An 18709-nucleotide genomic window follows, 5' to 3' on the forward strand; every position below is an offset into this window, starting at 1 on the left:
GTATAGAGGGGTGCACTTTGAAGGAACAGAACGGACTCGGGGAAGCTCATACATTTAGAGTTATGTACAAAAGTAAGTTGTAGGGTAATATATAAGTAGAAAACACACCATTTTATAAGAAAAAAAGTTGCCTGAACTCAGGAAAAATAAAAGGTAACTTATCCCACAAAGGGGAGGGGAGCCATTAGATTCTAAATGTCGATGCTTCTTTACTTCAGTCATTGCAAAAGAACTAATTTTTTTTAATAAAGGAGCAAATAAAAATGTGAGAGAAAGAAGATGAAGTGTCAGCTACTCAAACAAACTTTCCAGTGAACTCCAGTATCTTGCTTTTTTTCCTTTATAAGTTTAATGTATTATTTTGTGACATTTTAACGATGTTCCCACTCTGCTGGCATTTAACTCACGCCGTCTCTAAAACTGTTATTTCATCCCGTGGTGGGTGCCATCTCCATTGTGCAAATGAAGGAATTGAGGTTCAAGGTTAAACTTGCTCAGCGTCTCAAAGCTTGGTGGAGTCAGGCTTGCTGGTTTTTTTTTTTTTTTTTTTTTTTTTTGTTACATTTTTATTTTTAACCCATGTCTGATCTCATAGCTCACAGTCAGTGCTGTACTTCCTTAAGATTTGGGGGGAGGGGAAGTATTATTTCTATTATGGCTGCAAATATTTTTCTTGACATTCTTATTAAAATTTTTATGAGTCATTGGTTCAGTCTCAAAAAAGACAAGCTGTACCCCCCCACCCCACCCCACACACACACGTTGGAACTGTGAGCAGTCGCTCAGCTGCTTGCACTCAAATATCTGATCATATGTTATCTTTCATGGAAAAAAATGTTTTTCAGGACAAGCAATCTTGCTAATATTTTTAGTTAACAGAGACTATAAATCAATGCATTCACTGTTGATGTTGGGAGGCAGTGTGACTTTAGATTCTAACCATTTATAGAAATTATTTAGGAATGAAAAGCATTTTTAAATGGGATCAGAGTTCCAATATCCCCTATACAGTTGGTAAATTGATATAAGCCCATAGAGACTTTTTAACAGTTCAGTATTGTCACCGTGCCGTTCTGTAGCTAGGTCCACTTTGAAGATGGTGTCGTGGGGCTTGCCAGTTGTTGCAGACATTCAAGTATGCTCTCATCTACAGTCATAATTTACTCATACTTTGGAAAATTGACAGCTCTCAAAGTTGATTTAGCAAGGTTTTTGTTTTTGTTTTTTTAACCTGCGATCCACCTCTAGGCTGTAGCGTTCCCAGAGACAAGAGAGTTGCCTTCTTGATAGTAATCATGTATTGTACTTCAGAGAAGGAAAAGTTAGCCTATCCTATTTTTATGTTATTGCTTGCACGTTTTGTGGGGCCTTGACTTCACAGCTGTTTGAGAGATTTTTATCATTAGCAAAATGAGGAGTTCTCTGAAATTTCTGAAATTTGCTAGATCTGTGTAAATGTCCAATATTTTATCACAGTAGCAGGAATATTGTTTTTTAATTGCACTTGCCGGTGTACAAGTGTGCCATGGCATGTAGAGTCAGAACAACATGCAGGAATTGCTTATCTCCTTCCACCACGTGGGTTTTGGGATCAAACTCAGATTGGCAGGCTCTGTGGCAAGTGTCTACTTAGCGAACCATCTTGCCAGCCAAGGGCTTGTTTTAATGGCTAAGTGTTTTAAAATAGTCATAAAAGTTGTCAGGACTTATTTAGGTCACCAGAGTGAGTGTACTTGACCGTGCTGGTCCTTACAACCCAGGCTCTGTATATTAGCTCTTTCCGCCAGAAAGCTCTATTGTTCCAGCATTTCATCTTCTATTGTTCTGAAAACGACAGAGTAGCATAATAGGAAGGGAGAATATAGCCAGTTACTTCCCTTACTACTTTTTCTATTCCTGGTTTTAGTGGCTGCTATTTCGGGAAGAGAAGAGTTAGTAAAAGACCTTTTTTCCCCGCTGTTTTCCTTTGCTAGTTATTGATTTGGCCCTGCCTGGCGCTCACATTAGCTTTTGTAATAACACTCAAGCCCTGGTCATGAGACTGCTTCATTGTAAGACTTATTTCATTGCTGAGACTTGCGGGGTTTGATTTGTAAATCTGGTTTGGGCACCTGAAACCTCCATTTCAAACAGCTGTATTGGAAGTTGCTACAACTCTCTCTCTCTCCTCTTTTCTCCTCCCTCCTCGGCTTCCTCTTTAAGGATCTGCCTTGGCTGATCTTAAACTTGTGATCTTCCAGCCCTAGCCTCCTGAAAGCTAGAAGTCTCTCTTCTAACTCCCTTCTGAGCCTTAGAGTTTTTACTTTTGAAGTTCTACTTTTTGAGAGTGTTTTTAAGAGAGCAGAGTACATTAGAAAGTGTATCTTTTGGAAAGGAGACAAACATAGTATGTACTTAAGTAGGCATTAGTGGTTTTACTCAGTTTAATGGGCAAGGCAAAGGCTTGAGAAAATGTTTTTATTTCATAGTAGCATACACATCCCCCCACACTGCCCTTAGTAGAATATATAGAATAAGCAATAAATGGTGCTAGTAACTGTTGCTTTGAGGAGCTGTCTAGAAACATCCCACTCCAAGAGTAAGTTACATAATTACGTTAATAGCAGTAGTGTTTTTTTTTTTTTTCTTCAAGACCTGCTTTCCTTCTCTGCCATTCTGACATGGATCATTCAGTAGTTTTCTTAGGAAAAAAAAAATCCAGAAGTTTTATTTTAATTGCCAGGACTAGGAATAGGAATAGTAAAATCTTGACCCAGCTCCTTGTGGTGAGGTAAGAAAAGCTTCTCTCCTCGCTCTGTGGTATCCTAGCTTGTTTTACATTTTTATTAGTGTGCTTTTATGAAGGAGAATTATGTTCTTGAAGTATAGTAGATGGAATATGCGTAACTTTTCTCCCTCTCTGTTTTTTCACAATTAGAAATCAAGTCCTGGAAATGTTTGATCACGCTTACGGCAACTATATGGTAAGTGTGACGCTGGGCTGTGCATACCGTTTGCAGGAGCTAACTAAACACAGCTGGGAATTTTTGAAACCTCAGTTACTAATGTGTATTTTTAAAGAAAGCTTTTTAAAAACAGCAGGACAGATGTAAGCTAGCAGCATTCCTGTTGGTGATTCTTAGGGACTAGGTAAGAAATTGTCAGCAGATCATGAAACTTTGTATGTAAGCAGTTTACTTAGGTTCTGGCAGCAGTTGACCATGTGCATAGGTAAACAGGAAAAGGTGTTTCTGGCTTTGAGTGATGTCCTTTAGGAAAGCTGCAACATTACTTTATAGACTTAGGAAGCCAACCATTGCATTAGAGATAATATCACCTCGCTTCTGTCCAGATGTTATGATGTGGACTCTGAATTATGCATTTATATATAGGACAGAAACCACGGTTATATATCAGTATCATTAGTCCTTTTATATGTTCTCATATTTTATATGTCTGTGAGTGTATGCCATGTGTGTGAGTGCTCCCAGAGGCCAGGAGAAAATATCCAATGGCTAGGAGTGACAGACAAGAGATTGGGAGCCACCCAGACAGAGTGGAATCAAAATCAGGTCTTCTGGAGAGCAGTAAATACTCTTAGCAACCCTGTTACCTCCCAGGCCCTGTTTTTATATTTTAAACACATTTCATATTTGATAGCCCTTGTTCTCTTTTATCATTGCTTGGCTAGAGTGAGGTTTGACTTTTAGTATGTTTTTAGGATCTGATTGTTATGAAGCTTTGGGTATAAACATTGAAAACACGATTTTAAACTTTCTACTCAGTGTAACTGTAGCTACTCCTGTAGTATTTCTTTCAGAATCATTTATTCCTCATTAATTTTGTTTAGGGGAAGTGTAATTTAACAAGTCTAGGCTAGTTACGGTAGAAATAGCCAAATGGACCCCTAATAAGACCCTCAAGCTGTAGCCAGCTCTTACAAATAAACTTCTGATTCCAAAGTTGAGTAAAATAAGAGAGAGCTAGATGGATTTACCACATGTTGCTCTAAGTAGGGCCCTCACCTTAAAGCTTATATTTACTGTGTGCATATATTTGTGTATGTGTTCATGCGTGTGCATGGAGGACAGAGATCGGCACTGGATGGTTTCCTTAGTTACTGTGCACCTTGCATTTTGAGACAAGGTCTCACTGGTCCCAAAGCTGACTTGCACTTTGGCTAGACTGGCAAGCCCAGCCAGGGATCCTCCTTTCTCTGCGTCCCCAGTGCTGATGATTGGCATGAGTTTACATGTCTGGCTTTTGTGTGGGTTCTGGGGAATCTGAACTTAGGCCTTCATGTTTGTGGGACAAGCACTTTACTGACTGAGCTGTCTCCCCAGTCCTTAGGAACCTCTCTTTATAAAGTATGGCATCTTTAATATTTTACCCCTTCTAAGTATACAGCTGAAAGTCTATCACAATGTATTCAGTGGGTCTGTGACAGAGGGCACCGAGGGCAGCCCTCCCCAGACTTAATGACTCAGTTCCTAACGTGACCTGGCTGCGCAGCTTCGCTGTAAGTAAGTACATATAAGATTGACGTGAGAGGGGTTTATTCACTTAGATCCTGACCTGATGAATTAACTCCTTTGACTCAGGTCTTGTAGAGTGGGGATAATTGCAGAGGATTGTTGTAGACCATAAGACTTTTTAAAACAAAGAAACCCTTCTTTATATTTAATTTTTAATAAAGTCATCTTTATATGTCTTGTGCTTAGGATGGTACTTGAACACCTAAAGTATTTATTAAACATTTTTTAAAGAACTAAATTGAATTCTTGTAAAAATGAAATCAAACATTTTTGCATTTGATTATTTTAATACATCTTGCCTTTTAGAGTAAAGAAAAAAACCTAGTAAACTTCTTTTAAAATGGAAAGTTGTGGAGGATGTCGGGATCCATAAACTTCCTTGTCTTGGCTGCCTATGTTAAATGTGGAGTGCCTGCTACGATAGCTTTAATAGCGCAGAGAGCTTGCCCTCATTTCTCAGCAGCTGTGTGCAGTGTGGGCCTGCAGTTTGCTCTGCAGACTCTTCTTGGCTCCCAGGGGAAGAAAATGGCATTTTCTAAAGATGGGCAGTATTAGATAGTTCTGACCATGGACTTGGGCCCGGGAAGAGGATCCCTGTGGAGGCCCTGCCACCTACCAGCCTGGCTAAGAAGGGAAGGAGGTGAGGTCACAGATCTGGGAGCCTGTTTTCTCATGTGTATAAAATGAAGGCAGTCCCTTACCAGCCTCACAGTCCTGGGCAGGCAAGACCGTCTTCATCTTACGCAGATTGCCTCGTTAGAGCGAGTGTCTGGCAAGTACTGGGAAGTACCATATGGAAGTGTGGCCGGAAGTTATAACTTGTGTATTATTTGGCAGAGATGGAAATTTCTTCTGTAGGCTGATGTGGTGTCACACATCTCTAATCCCAACATTTAAAAGGCAGAGGCAGGAGGATCACTGCAAGTTCCAGCACAGCTTGGTCTATACAGGATTAAGACCCTGTCTCAAAAAACCAAAACCAAACCAAACCAAAAACCAGACAGGGAGAAAATTCTCTCCTAAAATTCATCTAGATTTGAATCCATTTGGTTTCCAGGTGAGCAGAGACCCTGCTGACAGCTCACACGTCTGTCACTGTCTGGGCATATACTCTTGGAGCTCATTTTCTGTCTGCTCATGAGATACAGGCTTCTCCGTGTATCCTCTGTTTCTTGATAGAACGTCTTGCCCGCTCCCGGTACATTACTCCCTCTCTGATCCTCAGAGTTATCATGAGACATATTCTGATTTTGTGCTATTGGCCTGACTATTAACATTGTAATGAGTGTTTGACAAATCTGTAGTCCCATCAGACCGTGCACAGATGGCTTTCTCTTTTCTCCAAATCACATGAAATTTGGTGTTTATTTTGGCAATTCTTGCATAACTTTACTTAGCCCTAGACCACAGTTGTTCTAAGGCTTCTAGGAACAGGTTTTGTATGTCTGTACTGAGTTAAGTTTGCACAGTAATACAGATGATAAAATGACATGTATCAGGGCCATGCCTGCTTATGATGTTTGATTCTCAGGGTTTATCCTGGCTACTCTGGGCAATCAAACTGTTGTAAGCAAAACATGTTCTTTCATGGACCTCTAAATACTACAGCTAAGTTTGGAAGGGTTGGGAAGCAGACTTTCCTTTATCTAGTAGCACCCTCCTAATTCTACAGTCACTTTAAGTGGGACTTCCTGAAATAGTCTTTTGTTTGTTTTGAGATGGTTTCTGTATGCGGCCTTGACTCACTGTGTAGCACTGACTGATCTCAAACCTGGGCATTGTCCTCTCAAGTGCTAAAGTTAGGGCTGTGCACCACCGCACCCAACTGACCAGTTTTCATTATTAAGCCATATGACCTATTTTAATATTTTATGCAATTTTCAATGCAGTTACATTGGAGTTCCAGATTTATATCCATCTATTCCCCCTTTAAATTTTTATTTTACAAAATATGTACAACACACATTTTAGTCATTTTTAGAAATACAGTTCCAAGGCATTTATCTTTAGAACAGCGGGTCTCAACCTGAGGGTTGAGATCTCTTTGGGGGTTAAATGACCCTTTCACGGGTGTTGCCTTAGACCTTCAGAAATATCAAATATTTACATTTCGATTCATAGCAGTAGCAAAATTATAGTTACGAAGTAGCAGCAAACACTTTTATGGTTGGAGGTCACCACATTATCAGGAACTGTATTAAATGGTCACAGCGTTAGGAAGGTTGAGAACCACTGGTCTGGGACATTGTCTTTCATCTGAAGTCTACACTAGGTTTTTCTTTTTAATCATTTGTTCACCAAAGAGTAATCCAGGAACAGACTGTTTTAGGAAGGTACCAGGTCATTGGTAAGTGTGAGTTTGAGTTAGAACAGACCGCCAGAGTTTGCATTTTGATTTCCCACCACAGTGTGCACTCAGTCACTACACATCCTGTCCAGGGCTGCATTGTCAAGGCTTTTAATGTTAGCTGTTCTAGTGGGCATGTGGTAGTGTTTCACTTTTCCTGGTGACTAATGTGGCTGAAAGTCTTCCCATGCATTTATTTTATGTTCATGTATCTTTTGAAAAAGCATCTGTTACATTTCCTTTTTCATTTTAAAACCAAGTCCTCTGTCCTGTTATTGCTGAGTTGTAAAAATTATTTTATAACCTAGATGTAAAACCTTTATCATGTTTTATGGGTATTTTTTAGTTTGTACTTTGAATTTTAATTTTTATAACAGTGATGTTTGAAGTAGAAGTAATTTAAAATGTGATGAAGTCAGATTTAATTTTTTATTTAAAAAATTATGCTTTTATAATTTCCTAAAAACAAACAAAAAAACTTTCCTAGTCCAAGGTCACAAAACTTCCCATTTTTGGCTTCTAATTTTTTTTTTTTTTTTTTTTTTTTTGGAGCGGGGGACCGAACCCAGGGCCTTCGGCTTGCTAGGCAAGCGCTCTACCACTGAGCTAAATCCCCAACCCCTCTAATGTTTTTATAGCTTTAGTTTATTACTTAGACTGATGACTCATTTCGAGTTAATTTTTGCGTATGATGAGATAAATGTTGACGTGCAGGTTTTCCATGTGTCTAGTTAATACAGCAGCATTGTTATTATGTATTATTATGGCGGCCTGCTTCTGCTCAGTTACTCTGACACCTGTATGAAAAGAAATGATTCGACTCTGTGCGTGCGTGTGTAAGTGCGCATGCGTTTGAGTGCGTGGGCGTGCGCCCCCGCCCGCCCGCCGGCAGGTGAGCGGGTCTCGGCTCTGCTTGTGTGCTGCTCCTTTAGAGCAGTGTAGATCTGCTAACTTTGTTTTTCTTTTCCAGGACTGTTTTTGACTATTTTAGATATTTTTGCATATCTATGTAAAATTCAAGACCATATTGCCAATTTCTACTGAAACAGTCACCAGCTTTTGTTTGGGGTTGTGTTTTGTCAATAGAACAATTTGGAGAGAATTTCTTTTCTCCCTTTTTTTCTGAGACCGAGTCTTGAACTTACTGTGTAGTCAGAGATCACCTCCGACCTCTGATCCTCCCCCTCTGTCTTCCAAGTGCTGAGGGGCCCCAGTACTACATACCTAGACCCCATACCTAGCTTTGTAGAGAACTGATTTTTTTTTTCTTGTTTTGTTTTGTTTTGTTTTCTGAGACAGGGTTTCTCTGTATAACAGGCCTGACTGTCCTGGAACTCCCCCTGTAGACGAGGCTGGCCTTGAACTCACAGAGAGCCTCCTGCCTCTCTGCTTCCTGAGCCCTGGGGTTAAAGTTGTACCCCATTGCTACCTGGCTGAGCACTGATTACTTAATATTAAGTCTTTAATCTATAAATATGTTTCTATCTACTTAGGCTCAACAATATGATTAGTGATTTTAGTTGTTTTAGTAGGATAAAATGCCTTCCCTTTACCTAACATATAAGAAGTGTTACTAGACCGTCTTTGGGCGAGTGTTTGACTTGACTCTGTAGATGAGTCTATCACCTCAAAGCCATAATAAATCGAGAGTCTGATGTGGAGAATCTAGTAGCTTATATTTGTAACTTCCTTTTTCTCCTGTGTTTTTAGTCAGGTGCATTTTCTACTTAGTTCTGTATCACCTAAATTTCGTTTCTGAGTTATAATTAGTTATCCTGACACTTGGTTTCAAGTCAGCACGTGAAGAGGAGAGACTGTTCTTCACAAGGCCGTCTGAAGCCCGCGGCCGCTGTCTGCTGACACGTATACCTTGTTCTGGCCGTATGCACACTCTCTGGACTGTGCTTTGTGGTGAACCTGAAGAAAGGCTATGGTTTTATTTTTACCTTTAATCTTGGGACAAAGAGCATGAAGTATTCTTACACCTTAGCTCAGAGTTACTTTGATTATTTTGCTTTGTACTTGCTATGGATATTTTTATTATTTTATTATTCTGGATTTGAATTTTCATACTTAGTTTGTAGTTCAGATTTAATTTCAGATAAAAGCATTTGTGTTTTTGTTTTTTAGAACTCTAAAAATAGTAGTGTGAGGTTTCTAAACAGTTTAAAATAGTAAGGAACTTTCTGCCATCAAATTAATATTTTAATTTTTTACAAAATAACTTTCAAAATATTAAAGCAATTTTAAACTTTTTAACTTTTATAACTTGCTTGTGTTAAATATAAAACAAAGCATTAAAATTACAAGCATTCCATGTTAAGATTGACACATAAAAATAATTAAGAATTTATGCTGAAAATATGTATTATTAAAATTTAAAAAATATAGTATGGGGTCCAGAATGCAGTGACTGTTATGGATTTCAAATGTGTCAATATTTGTTCATATGAATCAATCATCATGGAACATTTAAGTTTTCTAAAAAGTAGGCTAAGAAATAAAGTGTCAGTGGCTGTAACCACATACTCTAGTGTACAGGAAAACTGAGAATTTAAAAAAAGATGTGTTTTTATGTGTACAAACCCTCCACATACATGTACAAAAGTGCAGCATGTACATGCAGTGCCCTTGAAAGCCAGAAGAGGGTGTCAGATCCTAGAACTGGAGGTAAAGTATTAAAAAAACGGAAAGTAAGCCCCTCGCTGTTTACACGGACAGCTTCCTGGCGGTGCTCAGGCAGTGCCTGCTCTCCTCAGACACAGGGCAAGCGCCTTCCTTGGCGTGGGGCGCTGTCTCAGTCCTTTCTAATTCTGGATGGGCGTCAGGCATCAATGCTTTGCTCTCAGTGCCATGAAATACGTCCTTTGTAGGATTACTTTCACTCTTTGTCATAACAAGTTTCCTAAATTACGTTGATAATTTGGCCAATATATTCCATATAATTGAGAAAGAATAAATTCTTTAAAAAGTATACTTTATAAAATTGACGTTTGGGGGAACAAATAGCATTAAATATTAGAAACAAAATAAATTCCACATAGAGAAAACGATTTTAGAGTGTGTATATGTGTGTGTGTACACTATGTGTGTATGTATATGTGTATGAGTAATGTTTCTAGGGCCCACAGTAGCCTGGTGTGGCGTTCCTGAAACCCAGAAACCACGAAGGAAGGAATAAACAGACTTATCTACTTAAAGCTTATAGCAAAAACACTATAAACAGAAATTAAAAACTAAACAAGGGAACGATAAAAGGTATTTTATTGTTTATAACAAATCATGTTTGTTGACTCTCTTTTGGCAGTAGAAGTAGCCTTTAAAAAATAAATTATTTAAAGAGTGGCTAATATAAGAAGATGTGTATACTTTTTAGTACTGGAACTTTTTTTTTAACCCAGGAGATTGGCAAAATGCAAAGCATCAATCATTTCATACTGAGTGAAATAAATAGTAAATTGATACCCTGCTTGGGAGTAACAATTCAATATTCCCTTGACTCTTATTTATTTTTAAGTGATCTACATAAATAATATGTATATGAAAGGTGAAAATGTCCTCAGCCGTTTGTTAGCCCATCCTCCATGTTTATCCATACAGGAATAAATAAAGTATGCATGCCTTGCAGGCTTGTCCTGATAAGGGTGTGGCTCCTCAGTCAGGTCAGCAGGTTTTGAATTCTGGATTCATCATGGCAGCTGCTGAGCCTAGGCTTATGTGATGGCCCTGGGTCCTAGTTTTCCCCATGTGAAACAAAGACAATTAAATCTCCTTCAGAGATTTGTTGAAATAATTGAACTATTTGTATGTGTAGAATAGAGGGTAGAAAACACAGACTCAATAAATACCAGTTATAATTACACTTCATTATTAAAGTATTTCTGAAACATTCCAGTACAGTGGGAGAGGTTGTCTTAGTAACACCAGAGCCAAGGCAACCTATGAAAGGAAGCATTTAACTGGGGGCTTGCTTACAGTATCAGCGGGTGAGTCCATTGTCGTTGCAGGAAGCATAGTGGCAGGCAGTGGGGCATGGCACTTGAGCAGTGGCTGAGAGCCCACATCTGATCTGAAGGCAGCAGAGTAGCAGTCTGAGAGAGACAGACAGACAGCAATCCGAGAGAGACAGACAGACAAAGTCTAATGTGGGCTTTTGAATCACAAACCCCACTCCCAGTGACACACTTCCTCCAACAAGGCCACACATCCTAATCTTTCCCAAACAGTTTTACTAGTTGGAGATCAAATGTTCAAATCTATGTGTTTGTGGGGGCCATTCTCATTCAAACACCACAGGGGTACCTTGTGTTTTGAGTAAAATATAAAATAAATGGGACCAGTGAGTATACTTGGCCTAAGTACCTACTTGTGTAAATACAATTTCTGTATATAGATCAGTCACTCCTAGAGTACTTGCCTGATATGCCTGAGACCCTGAGTTTGCACACAAAATAATGCATGTACATAGCTATATGAGAACCCGGAATGTCCCTGGTATTGCCCATCACCAGGAGGAAGGACTGTATTCAGTAAGATCCACTAAACTGATCTGGGTTTTGTTCCAGTCCCAGTTTTTATGTGGGCATGGCAGTATGGGCTTGTCATCCCAGTTTTCAGAAGGCTGAGGCAGGAGAATTGCTGGTAACAGGCCAACCTGGGCTACATACTGAGACCCTGTTTCAAAAAGAAATGTTAAAAATGATACACGTGCATGCATTTGAGTGTATTAATACATGAGTAAACCTAAAAGGCGGAAGGCTGGTCTGAAAGTGGCAACTTCTAGAGGGAGATTCAAGGGAAAGCAGATTATCAGGTTTCGTTGTTGTTATTGTTTTTTGTTGTTTGTTTGTTTGTTTGTATCTTAAGATAAAGTAGCCCTGGTTGTCCTGGAATTGCTCTCTAGACAGGCCAGCCTTGAACTCACAGAGACCCGCTTGCCTCTGCCTCCTGAGCACTGGGATCAAAGGAGTGCGCCACCACTGCCCAGCCAGAGGTTTTTTAAGAGAAATTTTAATATGCTTTTTTTTCCAAGCATGGATTACATTTCAAATTAAGATTTAAATTATCTATATTAAATTATCTACAAATTGTATAGACAGTCCACCTTTTAAGTATCAGTCCTATTCTCTAAATGATTCTCTCACTTTCTTTAGTGACTTATTAACGATTTTTCTGTAGGAACATGCCTACCCAGCTGATGAACTCATGCCTTTAACCTGTCGAGGTCGTGTCAGAGGCCAGGAGCCAAGCCGGGGTGACGTGGATGATGCCTTGGGAAAGTGAGTACGAGCCTGAGGCGCATAGATAGATAGCACGGCGTCTCAGAGTAGCCAGTTCCACGTGGAAAGAAGTCACAGTCACAGTCACAGTCACAGTCACAGTCTGGGCTTTGCCGACTGTAGATTCCCTTTTCATTTGTTTGTTATTATATGTGCATGTTTACACATGTGCCACTGCATATGTATGTGTGTGTGTATGTGTGTGTGTATGTATGTATGTATGTATGTGTGTGTGTGTGTGTGTGTGTGTGTGTATGTATGTATGTATGTGGTATGTTTTGATTTATGATTACTAATTTGATTTGTGCTGCTAGGATTGGAGCCCTAGCATTGAGCTTTAATGCTTTGTTTTAAGTGGAGCTAATGGTGTTTGTTTCTATGCATCTTCAATGATACATAGGATGTTTCAGATTGCTTGGTTGTTGTATGATCATGTCGCAATGCAGGGACATGGAGGAGCTGCTTACTAGAACTACCAGTCAGTAGGATGTAGATAATTGTGCTCACACAATGGATGGAGCATTTCAAGTAGTGTTACTTATCTTGTTACACTTGTTTCTTAGGTTCTCCCTAACACTGATCGATTCTTTGGACACTCTTGTGGTAAGTTCCATTTTTCTTGGAATTATTTACTTTATAGGTTTCATGATATGCGTACTCAAGTATCGCAAGTATAACCAGCGTGCTATGTGTGGAATAGAGCCCACAAGTATAACCAGCATGCTATTATGGAATAGAGCCCACAAGTATAACCAGCATGCTATTATGGAATAGAGCCCACAAGTATAACCAGCGTGCTATGTGTGGAATAGAGCCCACAAGTATAACCAGCGTGCTATGTGTGGAATAGAGCCCACAAGTATAACCAGCGTGCTATGTGTGGAATAGAGCCCACAAGTATAACCAGCGTGCTATGTGTGGAATAGAGCCCACAAGTATAACCAGCGTGCTATGTGTGGAATAGAGCCCACAAGAACTTAAGACGTCCAAATCTTTGCTTCTTAGTAAATCTTGAGCATTACTGCCTCATGTACATTATTGTCCCATACAGTCACGTAGCATAACAGAAACACTCAAATAGTTTTTGGAGATGCAGGGTCAGGTACCCCCTCCCTTTGGAAAAGGAGGATGAAGCTTTTGAAAGAAGGTACTTTAGAAAATGCTTTGTTGTCCTTGTTCTGTGGTGGTATGCCACATGATGCTGAAATACGCACAAGAAGGCTGTTTTGCCTTTTCATCTTATATGCGGGAGATCGTGTTGATCAGTCTTAGTTTTAGAGTTGTTTGTGGCGTAGAGGGACACGAGTGTGTTCTAGATGCCCTGGTTCTGAAATGCTGTCTGTTTACGGTTTTTAACCATTGTGGAATGTGGGCTTGTGTAAGTGTTTTCTTTACTTTAAATTTTTGTACTTTTAATTATTATTCTGAGTGCTGATTAATCTAAGAACAGGATAAAAACCTTGTTCAAGTAGCAGAAAATATTTACTTCCTGGTAGTGTTCCTGTATTTTTCTTAGCAGCACAGTCTTAATTTTGGGACAGAAATCTCACTGTCATAGCAGCTTAGAGAGTGCACCTTTGGCATCCAGAGAGACATGCCCACTCAGGTCACTGCTCTGTGATTGCTCTGGTGAGGCCTCAGTCCTGCTTCTCTCTGACCTTGATGTAGCTGTGGTGAAAACTGACTTTAGATCTTCCCACTGGGCTGGAGATTTGACAGTCAGAGCTTTACTAGCAAAGAGGGATAAAAAAGTACAAGCTACATTATAAGAATTATGAAAAAGATCTGTTAAGATACTTCATTTCTGATTTAGTAGTCACAGGGTAAGAGAGAGAGAAGACACACAAACTACCCCAGTCGACATAAAGGTGTGTCCTGGAGCTGTACAGCCTCTGGAAGGCACAAGTGTCACCCAGGAGACCAAACGGTGTGATTTGTGTGTAAGTGTAGCTGAGCGAGGCACAGGGCCACTTTGGGATGGGGAGAAGGTGAGGGACGGGAGCTGGGAGTGAGCTCTGGAGAAGGGTTACATCCTTCTTCATTCCTTCAGAGTTCCTCGAATTTCTAAGTTCTTAGTGTGTTTTCATGACTGTGGACTTTAGTTGTCATTATTGCTTTATAAAATATCTTCAGACATAAAGGAGACAAGGTTTTTGCACGATGCATAACTTTTTACGTTTAGAAATATGTCGACTTCTCTTATTGGGTGGCCGCACATTGTTATGGAGATGGTTTCTTCAGGGTATACCTTTTAAAGGAGTTTGGTATTAGTTCTCAAGGTAAGATGCCTAGACTAGTAATAACAGCATTCTTAAGGATTTAGTTAGAAATACAAATGATTTCTAACTGGTGAGTTGGCTCAGAAGGTGTGTTTACCACCAAGGCCAACAACCTGACAAGCAGGAACCCATATGGTGGAAGGAGAGAACTGACTTAGGCAAATTGTTCTGAGGTAGGCATGATAATGGAGAGCCTGTTAGAATTGACTTTGTAGCTAATCGCAGGCAAAGGGTGAGTTCTGCTCAGAAGTTTGGCATTGGTGCTCCTGTGATGTATGTTGGAGGGAAGCGGCTCCTGGGATGGGGAGGAGGGAAGTGTGGCTTGAGTGCGAAGAGTTCTCAGGAGGTAGGCCACAGAGAATAGTGACAAGGTCGTAAGATAGAGGGATGGCCAGTGGGGACAAAGCAGGTGTGTCTCTCTGTGAAGAGAGGGCACGGGGTTGGGGATTTGGCTCAGTGGCAGAGCGCTTGCCTAGGAAGCGCAAGGCCCTGGGTTCGGTCCCCAGCTCCGAAAAAAAGAACAAAAAAAAAAAAAAAAAAAAAAAGAGAGGGCACATACGTTGGGGCTTCCATGCATGTGGGGCTGGCAGGAGAAACGAGTCAGCTCAGAGTCAGGGTCCCCACAGTCCTTGATTTCAGGCTTGCCCTACATGTTACTTGGATTTTAGACACAGACTCTTAGGGAATTTGTCACACTTAAGTTAGGATCTGATCAGACTTGAAAAAGAACTGCAAAGTATTATCAAACAAAAAGATTATACACAGTCAAAGGCAACTTTATCTACTGCATCTGGTCTCTCCATGACACCTAATCACCTCCCTAATTAGATGGGAGAACGAGAGCAGCCTTTGCAGTGACAGTGGCCCCTTTCATGAGCTCACTCCAAGAACTCACTGAGGTTTCCTCTGGGTCACTTGCTTGACTGTGGTAGTAATGGCATTAAATTGCTGTTCAGCACGTCAGTCGGACAGTCTGGCTGTCTTATTCAGTAAAACAGCTCTGTAGAGTAGTTCCTGCTTCCTTTAGAGATGAGGGAACACTCAGCTATGCAGTAGCTTGGCTTGAATCACAGGGGATTTACGTGAATGAACTAGAGGTCCAGTCAGGGCCTGGTTTTGACCATAATATTGCATGGTTTTCTTTGCCAGTGGGACATCCATGGGGTAAGGGTGGCATAGGACAAAGGCTCAGGCCCAGTCAGTGAAGACAGTGCTTTCTTATTTTACATGTTTATGTATTTATTTATTCTGTGTGTATGTATGTAGGTGCATGTCTATACTGTGTCGTGCAACCTGGAGGAGTTGGTTTTCTCCTATCATATGGTCTCAGGGATTGAATTCAGGCCATTGGGGTTGGCAGCAGGATGCCTTTACCCATTGAGCAAGCCCAATGGGCTTAGTTTCTTAGTGATGCTTGATGAACACGATGGCTGTTTGCTTTGTTCTGACTTAGGAATCAAATCCCAGTAGAGCACACCTCATGTAGCTCTAACTGTGGCCATGGACAATGTATGTATGTATACAAATATGCACAGTATTTGAAGTAGAACTAGAAGTAGGAAAAGAAAAAGTTCTCTATATATGCCTATCTCATATGTCTCATGTCTATGTATGAAAAAGAATCTTTTTATCTGAATCACTTGGTTCTAGAAGTGTGTGTTTTGGAACATGTCAGAAGCTTTACAGACTGAGCATCCCTAATCCAACAGTCTAAAATACTTGAAATCTGTAACATTTTCACTGGTGCCAACAACATATTGAAAACCTAAAATTTGTAGGTTTTGAAGTTGAAATACTTCAATATTTCAGATTTGGGGCTTAGAGATGTTCAACCTGTATTATGAAGCAGTCTGAATTTCTTTGATGAATCTTTTCAAGTCCTCAAAGTACATCAGTGTAAAGGTGCTCCATTGTTTGTACTTAACTTTTCAGTTTTAGACATCATCACACTTTTATAATATCCTTAAGGGATATATTATATTTTGAATGTCTCATTTTTCTAACTGAAAGTATGCTAATAATGATTTTAGTGTCTTACTCTGAGTATAATATTTTCTTGGCTTGGTAGAAAAGAATTTTATCTCTGTTTTTCTTCCCCCAGGTATTAAACAAAACTAAGGAATTTGAAGATGCAGTGAGAAAAGTTTTAAGGGATGTTAATCTAGATAATGATGTAGTTGTTTCAGTCTTTGAAACAAACATCAGAGTTCTTGGGTAAGTACACAATGCTAGAGTCATAATGCTAACTGTAGGAAAAAGCTTCCAGCTGACCATTTCTTGAAGGGAGTAAAGAAGTTTTTATACTTAAAATACAGAATTCAGGGGGTTGGGGATTTAGCTCAGTGGTATAGTGCTTGCCTAGCAAGCGTAAGGCCCTGGGTTCGGTCCCCAGCTTTTGTAATTCTCTGTTCCACCTCTTCAATTAAATGTAAGAAGTCTAAGATAACGTCTTAGAGACTATTAAACCTTTTAATAAGGCTTAAGGTGTTTTAAATTTTTAGATGTTATACCAAGAGTCAAAGATTCATGGTGATAAAATTAAAACTTTATATTCATTTTGAAGACATTTAGCTCATTTGTTAAAATGCATATGGTGCATTTTATGGCTGGAGAGGTGGCTCAGTGGTTAAGAGCACTGTCTGCTCTTCCAGAGGTCCTGAGTTCAATTCCCAGCAAACTACATGGTTAGTGGTTTTTTAATCTTAAAAAAACACATGTGGTATATAGGTGCACTCTGGTACTTGAGAATGTCAAGTACTTTATAATAGTTTCTATATTTTTGCATTTATTTATTTATTTATTTAGTGTAAGGAGGAGGGGCCTGCAGGCCATCAGTTTTCTACTCGTAGTAAGTGGGGTTTGTAGTTGAAACTCTAGTCTGCAGCCTTGGAGCAAACACCTTTACCCACGGGGTCTTCTTACCAGCCCCTAATAGTGTTTGTTTGTTCTTATATATTAGCTATGTGATTGTAATAGTTTGTCACAAAATGAGTAATAAGTAAAAAAGAACTCAGTCATTCTGTAGCCTTCCCTTATGTTTGCAAATTGTTGTGAACAATGCCCACACCTTCTTAGGCAGTAGCTTGTAAATATCTTCAATTAAACTACAGGTAGAGTTTTGTCTTTGTGATCCTAGGGGTCTTTTGGGTGGACACTCGCTGGCAATCATGCTGAAGGAAAAAGGGGAATACATGCAGTGGTATAACGACGAGCTTCTCCAAATGGCAAAGCAGCTGGGTTACAAGCTCCTTCCAGCTTTCAACACTACCAGTGGCCTTCCATATCCCAGGGTAAGTCACCATAAGCAAGTACAACCTTGTTGATGCTGTTTACAGAGTGAATTCTGGTGATCAGAGATATTCCTCACTGGCATAAACCTTGAAGAAGATGCGTTGGAGCTGACAGCAAATTTATATTGACATTTCAGCTAACATTTGAGCAATGTGGTAATGAGTGTAAGCTTTCCTCAGCCTCGGTGTGTCAGACTAGATTAGATTGCAGGAGGAGGAGACAGATGCCAGGATGCAGTGTGGGCCAGAGTTGTTGGTGCCCAGACAGTAGTGGGAGCTATGAGAGTAGGAAGGTGTTACTCTCCAAGCAGAAGATGATCAGGAAGTGGAGCTTGTGAAGAGGAAAACATTTAGAGATTCAGCATTTAAGCATCCTACAGTGGACAGTGTAACAAACCATAAGAAAGAAGTTGCAGAAGGAAGGGAGTGTCTTGGTGTGATCTATCCATCCTTGCAGGGTGTTCTGGGGCAGACTGCAGTGTGGCTCATTCACTCTGGGGTTCCTTCTTTGCTGGTGTTAGAGCCCTGAGACCTGTCAGTAGAGTCGTTGAGGGAGCTTTGCTATTGGTTTGCCCTCCAAGAATAGTCTATATTGAAAGCAGTGGGGAAGGAAACCACTGAGGATGGAGTGAACTCTGTCAGTCTTTATTAACACTTTCTCCCATTTGTCCGAGTTGGACATGAGGTCTTTCACTTTCTCCTTTCCTCCTGCTGCTGTGCAATTAAAGCCAGTTTTAGGGCTAGAGAGATGGCTCAGCCCTTAAATGCTGGACTCACAGCCAAAAATAAAGCCAACTGAACTTCATTCATAAACTACTGTATCTTAATGTGGTTATTCTTTTCTCAGGCTTACTATTCAGAACACTTGGGAAAATAGTATGACTGAAACATATTTTTTTATTGAAGTGCTTTCAAAACTTTACCATTCTTCCGACTCCACTCCAGAAATCTTTGTAGCTTGGCAGTAGACTTCCTGATGTTCTTTCATGGTCCTTAGTGA

At 40.0% G+C, this 18709-nt stretch overlaps 1 protein-coding gene across 8 annotated transcripts in view; it reads left to right on the forward strand.

Moving 5' to 3' along the window:
- Edem3 (ER degradation enhancing alpha-mannosidase like protein 3) overlaps window positions 1-18709 on the forward strand; it is a 67475-nt gene that overhangs the window by 6895 nt on the left and 41871 nt on the right. For all 8 annotated transcript variants that reach the window (XM_039090448.2, XM_006249985.4, XM_039090449.2 and 5 more), the window contains exons 2-6: window positions 2918-2963; window positions 12040-12140; window positions 12704-12743; window positions 16521-16633; window positions 17556-17709. In XM_039090448.2, coding sequence (XP_038946376.1) covers window positions 2918-2963; window positions 12040-12140; window positions 12704-12743; window positions 16521-16633; window positions 17556-17709 — 454 coding nt within the window. The remainder of the gene's footprint in view (window positions 1-2917; window positions 2964-12039; window positions 12141-12703; window positions 12744-16520; window positions 16634-17555; window positions 17710-18709) is intronic.

Source organism: Rattus norvegicus, chromosome 13, assembly GCF_036323735.1.
Source record: "Rattus norvegicus strain BN/NHsdMcwi chromosome 13, GRCr8, whole genome shotgun sequence".
Taxonomy (NCBI): domain Eukaryota; kingdom Metazoa; phylum Chordata; class Mammalia; order Rodentia; family Muridae; genus Rattus; species Rattus norvegicus.